Source organism: Aplysia californica, unplaced genomic scaffold (genome assembly GCF_000002075.1).
Source record: "Aplysia californica isolate F4 #8 unplaced genomic scaffold, AplCal3.0 scaffold00012, whole genome shotgun sequence".
NCBI classification, from domain to species: domain Eukaryota; kingdom Metazoa; phylum Mollusca; class Gastropoda; order Aplysiida; family Aplysiidae; genus Aplysia; species Aplysia californica.
The window spans coordinates 2,679,692-2,688,530 of NW_004797282.1; the positions used below are offsets into that span (position 1 = coordinate 2,679,692).

General features: G+C 38.6%; 1 protein-coding gene across 1 annotated transcript in view; it reads left to right on the forward strand.

Annotated features, from left to right (window-relative positions):
- Window positions 1–5,741, forward strand: part of LOC101852065 (ATPase ASNA1 homolog) — a gene marked incomplete at its 5' end in the record, with an annotated part of 17,507 nt that extends 11,766 nt beyond the window's left edge. The window contains 4 exon segments of the mRNA XM_005090076.3: window positions 105–255; window positions 988–1,095; window positions 1,467–1,667; window positions 3,829–5,741. Of these exon segments, the coding sequence (XP_005090133.2) occupies window positions 105–255; window positions 988–1,095; window positions 1,467–1,667; window positions 3,829–3,951 (583 nt within the window).
- Between the last annotated feature and the right edge of the window lie 3,098 nt (window positions 5,742–8,839).

Below are 8,839 nucleotides of genomic sequence, written 5' to 3' on the forward strand. Positions count from 1 at the left end.
CTGGTTCGTTAACAAATCAAATATGAGTAGGGAGGGGGTAGGGGTCTTAACTTCGCCTGCCGTGTTTATTTTATTCTGTTTTGTTCTTTCCTATCTCTCTCCAGATTAGTGAAGAACATGAACTTCTCGGTTGTCGTTTTTGACACGGCGCCCACCGGCCACACTCTGCGTCTGCTTTCCTTTCCCTCTGTGGTGGAGAAGGGACTAGGGAAGCTTCTTCGGCTCAAGAATCAGATCAGCCCTTTTATCAGCCAGGTGACCGTCTTAGTTTGGCTATATTTTGAGGACATGTAGCGGCTAAGTTTCGTTAAATTTATCAATTGTTTCCTCCAGTGGAAAGACACTAAACTTCGTGCAAAGAACCACTGTAATTCACAGTACTATACCGAACGAAACTGATTTTTTTCCCCCCCGCTGCCTTTCTTGGGAAATCAAGTGTGCATGAATATTGCATCAGCAGAAAAAAGGCTGAAAAACTGCTCACCTTTTGATAGATTTTCTCAGAACCACACATATTTCTCTAATAGTGTGACTGGATACTCTGACCATCTCATATTTTCATATTTGATCTCAACTACCTGAACTCTCAAAGTAAAAGTGGGGGGGGGGGGAGAGTTTATAATAATAACATACTCTTTGAATATACTCTTTTTCTTTTAAAATGCTGATATGGAGATATGATGCAGGCAGGAGAGATGCTAAGATTAGCTGGGAGCTTGCTAAAATTACACAAATGTTATCAGGTTTTTGTATTCCTTTAAGTTGTAGACTGGGAATGTTTTCAAACCAGGTCTGATCATACTGACCTGGTAACCCTCTGTTACTTTTTTTATGAGACTAACAGGATGAGCTATTTCACGAAAGGATTGTAATTTAAGAAAAGAAACATGTCAAGAACGTCGCATTTTTCTTCTTTCTTCTTTTTTTTTCTTTTCTTTTTTAGACAGTGGCATTATTTTAACAGTTGGCATTTTGTTTCTTTTATAGATAGCAGGGCTGATGGGCATGCAGGACCTGAACGCTGACCAGATGTCCAACAAGTTTGAGGAGATGTTGGCCACGATACGACAAGTGAACACACAGTTCAAGAATGCTGTGAGTTATCTGCCCTGCTTTTCGGAAAAATATGTGTTGACAAAATGAGTTATTCATTGTATTTAGAAGGGAATTTTACTTTCACAAAAACAACTTCTGTGTGTTTGGAACTGTTTTGTTAGAAAAACAATCAAGAACGCACACATAGCAAACAGATTTTCAGGTCCCGAATTTTTTGTGTACATGTAAATTCTTTCTATTTAAAACACGTACATAGTGGATTTTGTATTGGAAAGATTTCGCTGTGTATGTTCTACACTAGTTTGAATTAGCCTATAATATTCTCAACTGGGATATGTACCAGGTTTTCTCAAGCTTGAATTTTGGCAGATTTTCTCCTACTTTTTGTGTGTTTTGTTTTCGGTACCCAGGACCAGACGACGTTTGTGTGCGTGTGTATTGCGGAGTTCCTGTCCTTGTATGAGACAGAGCGACTGGTCCAGGAGTTGACCCAGTTTGGCATCGATACTCACAACATCATCGTGAACCAACTCAACTTTCTACGCAAGGGAGAGAAGACCTGCCGTATGTGTGAGGCCAGACACAAGATTCAGTCGAAGTATTTGGACCAGGTGAGAAGTCAACCTGACTGTTTATGCTTCTCCCCACTCTGTTTAGACTTCTTGACCCCTTGAGCCTTGACCTCATACCATGCCCCTCTGCCTGAGCTCCTGAATCATTCATGTCTATAGAACTTGCTTTCATATCATAGGGTAGTCCTTGTCATTACCGGCATCTAATTCAGAAAGATCTTCAAAATAATCAATAATGCCCTGTGTAATAAACACTGTTTTGCATGTTCGTTTTGTCAGGCAGGCCAGTTTGGGGATAGGGTCTCACTCACTGGTTTACCGGTGGTGAGGCTTACGGGCAATTTTACTTTTCACCAGTGTACCGATGGCTAGGGCTAAGAGGTTAATCATACTTGCCCAGTGAATGTAAGATTCAGACTTATTTTTCCCCAGAAACACGTAACACTTTGTACCCCATACACAGTGGAGTCCGCTATACCAAACACAGTTAATCTGAAAATAGCGGTCAACTTAAAGAAAATAAAATCCCCAATTTTTTTTTCTTTTATTTGTGCAACCTTTGAACTGAAAACCCGGGCAAGCGAAAGAAAATCCAGTGGCCTTGAGGTTTTGGTTTTAGCGGTCTCCACTGTCTATTTGTTATTTTTTCTCTTCTATATTATACAGTTCTTTTTGGTTTCGGAATGAATGTTCTGTATGGAGCATGCCAGCCTGCCCACATATGTTACTATTCAAGTCAATTGAACTGAAGTCTTTTAATGCAGATTTTTGTCCTCTTTCTTCTTGTCATCTGAAGCATGTGGTATTGGAAACTGATAGATCCTACTTCCTTTTTTTTCCCTCTTATGTGTCTGTCTGTCTGTCTGTCTGTCTGTCTCTTCCTCTTTCCATGCTCCAATTAACTGTTTTTGTGCTGATTTCTTTCACTTGTTGATGTCCTTCACGTTTGGCGCTGCTCCTGCGGTGACAATGTTGTGTTTACATCAGCTCCGCGTTTTTTTTAGCTCTTTTACTGTTTCTGTTTGGTCTTTGTGACTGAAACTTTTCTCTTTTCACCGTGGAGGTGCAGTGCAGTGTGCGAATTATTAAGTATAGAAATTCATTCATTCCAACTTCAGTGAGGTTACTGAACACTCATCTCTACAAATGAAACAGAGAGAGAGAGCAAATGTTTTACAGAGCGGGGTTGTCTCAGCACATCAGACGTGTGTTTACTAATCGTCGCCTGAATCACGTACTGTCGTAACCGACAAAAATAGAGTTTCGAGCTACGGTGGTTTAAAGATTTGCGCAATTTTTCAAGTCTTGTTGTGAATGAACGGAAAGTAATATCTTATTGATTTTTGGTTTGTGTATGGACTTTATGCCATATTTTCTGTCACTGCTTCAGAAAATCAATTTAATTGCTTACTTAGTGAAAAATATGTCACTAGTATGTGAATGCAAAGTATGTAGCGGTACAGTCTCTCTCACTACACAATATGGCACTTACCATAGTTCTTAAAAGACAAAACAAACTATAAAGTTACAGTTACGTTATTCTATTTTGAAAGAAAAAAGCTTGGTGGGGCATTTTACCGGTAGTTACGGGTGGTTGAGTTTCACAAATGGATGAATCAGTAATATGAACATACTTGCAACTATGAAAATAGGTTGAATCGGCAAAACAACAACATAGACCAGGAGCAGGTTTACGATTTATGCGCGTCACTTTGCAAGTTAGGGTTACGACACCTCATGAACCATGTGTATGTCGATGACCATTAAAGGTATCAAATCCTATTTAGAATGTAAAAATTGTATTGGAGTTCTATTATAAACTCGATTTCGGGTGATATGTCGGTCACGACAGTACGTGATTCGGGCGACATAATGTCCTGTCTTGTGTGTATGTGTGAGTGCACCCAACGCCTGTAATATTCCACTGCCATTGTAAACGACCAAGACAAGTTTTTCCCTGTGAGATGAAGAAAGATTGTCCTTGTCATTGTCGTTGTCAATTCAAACATTATTTCTTTCGATTTTTAAAATCTGCTTTACTAATTTTAATGTGAGCTATTTGCACTTGGTGCCATTTCTTTTCTCTGCATCTGTTGTTTCAGTCTATCTGTCTTCCATCTTCTCTGCACTTTATGACCATAATTGTGCTCGATGTGCTTCTCTGTACTCAAACCCTATGTACTGTCTGCACTCGTTCTAGATTGTGGATCTGTATGAAGATTTCCACGTGACGAAGCTGCCCTTGCTGCCAGAGGAAGTGAGAGGGGTGGACAAGATCAAAGACTTCTCAGAAAACCTGACCAAACCGTACAGTCCAGATTAACGTACAACGATAATATCGAGTTTATTATTAAACTACATGTGATGCACTTTGGTCCTTTAGTAAATTGTCTTTGCTTCTTTTTGCTTGTTGCATTTATTCCTTTTTTTTTCAGGTTTTTTTTTATTTTTAAGAGAATTCATCCATTGCTTGTGTGACTTGTTTTGACAGTTAGGTCCGCAAGGTAGGCCTACGTGGGGCTGAACAGTCGAAATTGTTGAAAACACTTGTTGTGGCTTAAACATTTTTTTTTTCCTAATTTAGTCTCTATTTTAGACTTATTTGTCGAAGGATCAATTTGAAAAATCTTGAAAGTATACTGAAAAGCATGTGTTTTAAGCAGTTTCAGAAAATGTATGTTTCTATGGAGATATCCGTCAAGTTGTTTATGGCGAATATCTGCGTATTTGGCCTCGGACAGCAGTGGAGCATTCCAATTTTGAGCTAGTATTTGTTTAGTTGAATATCTTAATCATTTGAATTTGTTTAGTGAAATAGAATGAATTTGACCTCTCTATAACTGTATAAAAAATGTAAACTATGAAATGCGTACCTAGTGGGCCAAACCGTCAGGACTTGTCACATATTACTGTAATGCCAAGATATTTATTACATTTTTTAGCCTTGTTAACAATACTTGCCTATTGTTGTTGGTGTTGTGTTTTTATTGGGGGGGGGTTGTTTTTTTTTTTTGGGGGTGGGGTGGGGGTAGGAGCATTGCTTAAATTCTAATCTTTAAAGTCATTGATGTCAACTGCACTTGGAAAGGAGACGCTACTTTGAAGTTTCTATGATTATTGTAGTGTGAAGAGGAACTGAATCTTTTTATACGTCAAAAGAAATCGAAAGTATGAGCTGGACAACTGTGATGAAATGGGTGGAGTCTCTGAATGTTTTCCTACCTACAAGATGTCACATGGTTTGATTTTCCCTGGGCTGTGTTGGTTACCTAGCACAGTGGGGTCTACTTAAATCTACTTAAATCGAACATGGTTTATCTGAAAACAGAGGTACACCAAAATAATTTTTTTATCTCCCCCTTTTTTTTTGCCGGCTGTTTGAGTAGCCTCTTTCAATAAAAAACCCCAGCTCAGTGGAAGAAAACCCTGAAGTTTAAATAAAGCGAACCTGCTTCTACTGGTCCGTTCTTGGTGACAGTTGAGACACTGCAGACTTTGTCCAAACTTACAAACACCATCAGGGGTTACTTGAGGGTGAGGTCTGTTTATGTCCAGTTTCTTGGCATGATTTGAGACAACTTGGTGAGCTCTGTCGTGAAACATTTTTTCCAATAGGAGTAGATGTGGAGATTAAGTCGGGACGTAACTCATTACTTTGAAAATGAAATAAAAATGCTGAATCGCGTAGCTATTGAGTGCTAGACATTTGTGGATAATGTGTGAGCGCGGTCGTAATGTAAATTTTTATTAAGTTACCAAATTGTTTTTCTAACCGGTAAGGTTTCTTATTTCTTTCTTCTTTTCTGTTTCAGTTTTTTTTTCTTCCAAGAGTAAGTTTGTGGGTGGTTGTATATTTCCGATTGTTGTAATTTGAGTTTGATTTTTTTTGGATAAGATGCAGATTTCCTCTTTTAAGTGTTTAGTTATAAATGTTCCTTTTTTCTGTGTACAGAGCATTTACCCTGTTTTGATATCTTTTTTTTAGGTATTTTTTTACTTTGGTTGTTTTTAATTGATTCTGTCCTTCTCTTTACACGAACAACCTAAAACAAAGCAAATGCACCTGGACTTTACTTTGATGTAATAAATGCCTTTATGTGCTTTGGCTTCTCAGACACATGTGTTATGATGTGGTGTAATCAGGCCACGGCGCACCGGCAGTGGAATTTTTGTTGCCGCGGGGAGTTCCGCGCCAGGCGCCTTATCACGTCGGGGTCACGGGGGTCAGCTCCCTGTCGCCGCTCTGTCTGGGCCGACTTAATTTTTGGTACTTTTCAACATACAATTTAAGGTGTATCCTTGTATTTATGGTAATTCTCATTTAGTGCACCCAAAGCATGCATTTCTGCTCTTGAGACTCAAAAAAGAACGGACGTTGTAACTTGTCTGGTTATTACGTTAGACGCGCTGGAGTCGGCAATGCTAAATTGTAATTTTTGGGGGACTAGCGTGAATGAAAAAAATCAATATAAAAAAAGGGCCTCGTCAAAGTCTGTCGAACTTTTGGAACATGAACAACACAGCATTGGTGCAGATACTCAGAAAAGATGGTATCTGCGCATATAATAGAAAGCTGTAATTTTGCAACTTTATCCATCAGGCACACAATTCGCTGTGAAGTAATTCCGCCATATACAACTTTATGTGTCTAATATAATCGTGAATATTCGCATATTTTCTCGAAAATTTATAAAAGTCACCAAGAAGTTTCTCTATGAAAAGTACAAATTGATTTTAGTGCTAGAATACATCTTCAATGTAGATCTAATACACGAACAGCATCTGTTACACTCCAGAAATTCCTTACTTTTCTTAAAACGCCGAGTCTAGGTTTAGTAAGTTGACTGAATAATAGGGATGACTTCTCGTAATTGGGTTATAAGAATAATTTCCAGCTTTCCAGGGGCACTGAATCAGCTCCAGACTTTTCCAGCTTTATTTTTCGTTTCTATGACCATTTGCAATAACTGACAATGTGACTGATTTCTTTACATTCATAATTGTGTCCATGCATATTTCCAACACAAAAACTAAGAATGAATGTGTTAGCTGTCACTATATTTATTCCATTCAAGAAGTTTATCTCTACCCATGTATTTATACGGTTTTGTGTTTTTTTTTAATAGCTTAGATTCTATATTATATCTTTTTAGTTATATGCAAGCTGTAACAGACACAACATGATTCATGAACAAATGCAGAGTAACTTTCTCTTGTTTAATAGTAAAATAAGAGCTAACGCTGATCGTCTTTAGTTTAAAAATGCAGATGTGCATCTTTCTTCTCTTATAACTTGACTATTTCTACTCGTGCAGATTTAAGATTTCTCATGGTAAAAGACATGATATTCGTAGTCAGTTTAACACAGATTTTGGAGAGATCTGTCGTGCCTTTTTTAAATTAACAATCATTTATTCATAAGTTTGTAACTAAAATAGGACAAATTGGGTACTCTACAAACACTTGTCTAGAACAAAAACTAAGGCACAGAAATTAACCATTCTAATGCAGAATAAATCTCAAGACATTGAGCTTTTAGTACATCCGCGTAATGGTTTGCTATGTGGGATGGGGAAGAAGTTATATTGTTTTAAACATAGTCAAAAATGAGAGCTTCCTAACCGACACCGGCTAAGTCGCTTCAGGGCTCATTAACCCCTTGACCCCGAGCCAGGAAGCTCCGGCGGGCTGCTGAGTCACGCGAACTAAAAGTAACAGAATCGGGCGAAAAGTGACGCCGTGAGGCATGAGTCAATTTTTGTGCATATATATGGAGTCACTGATATACTTTTCAAGCTTATTCATTTGTCTTGCATTTGATTTTTTAAAAATAGCTCCATTTTTTTGTTTTCTTGAATAGAAGTGGAGGTATTTGAAATTGAAAGAGGTGGGGGTCGTTTGATGTCAGAGGTAAGATTCACGAGAAAATAGCTGGCAAAGTTCGGTGTCTTTCAAAGCTTGAGAAACTGCCAATATTTTGTTTTTTTTCATGCTTTTGATGATTATTTTTCAGTAAAATCCACACAGAAATGTGTTTTTAAAAATGTACTGAAAAGATTCTGAGCCCAAAATAAAAAGTTGAATAAAAATTGCCCAAAGAGTGGAAAAAAAATTCTGGTTTCTTCAATATCATTATTTTGACGAGCGCCTGATTTCATTATAGTGACACACTAACTACTACTTGTCTACCCTTACTGTTGACGTTTGAGAGAAATGCGGGGTTGTCACTTTGCAGAGTTTTTACTGCATCTTCTTCTTATTGTAAAGAGAGTACTTGGGGACACCTGGGGTGTGGATGAGCCGATGGGTGGTGATTCCTTGTGATGTCTTTACTTACCAGTGACAATATCAATAAAATGCTCCTAAATTAACCTGTTTGTGAGTCTTCATTGATCATTGATAGCAATTTCGATACAGTTTAGGGTACTTTTAATTATTTTTAAAAATCTTTATTTTAATTACATTTTTGCAACTACTTTTTTTCGCGCCCCATCTACACAATTTAGATCACTTTGGAGGCAGGCTTGAACCTGCCTGAGCTGAGAGGGATACAACGTCTCAAGAAAGTCTGAGATACTCGATAGAAAGAGGGGAAAGCGGTGCTTAAAGTTGAAGGAAGGATGTGGGGCAGGAGAGCCAGGGGAAGACAGAGTAAAATGGACGGACAACATAAAAACATTGACTGGCCTGGCTATAGCAAAGTGTGCAACGGCAGCTGACGACCGTGAAGGATGAAGGGTCATTACTCGTCAACCTCAGAGTTGGAGATGACACCTCCAGGCACTCAATAGAAATTCTCCCTACATGAGAATCGAACTCGGGTCTCCTGCGTGTGACAGCGGAGCGCCTAACTGCTACACCACAGACGCTGTCCCTCTTCCATACTTATTTGTCCACGCGCCACTGGTAGGTCCTACTTCTTTTACTTTCCTTCTGTTGTTTCTGTCTGTCTTACCTTTTCCCAGCACTAAATGGCCATTATTCGGTCAACGTACTTTGCTTTACTCAAACAAATAAACTATTTATCCACAATGATACAGAGATGACGATGACTCCTAAATGTAAGAAGAGAGGTATTGTATATCAGTCCAGCCAGGTCACTCTTCCGTACTTTAACAGTCACAGATAACGGTCAAACTAGGTATCTCTCTCTCTCTCTCCTCTCTCTCTCTCTCTCTCTCTCTCTCTCTCTCTCTCTCTCTCTCTCTCTC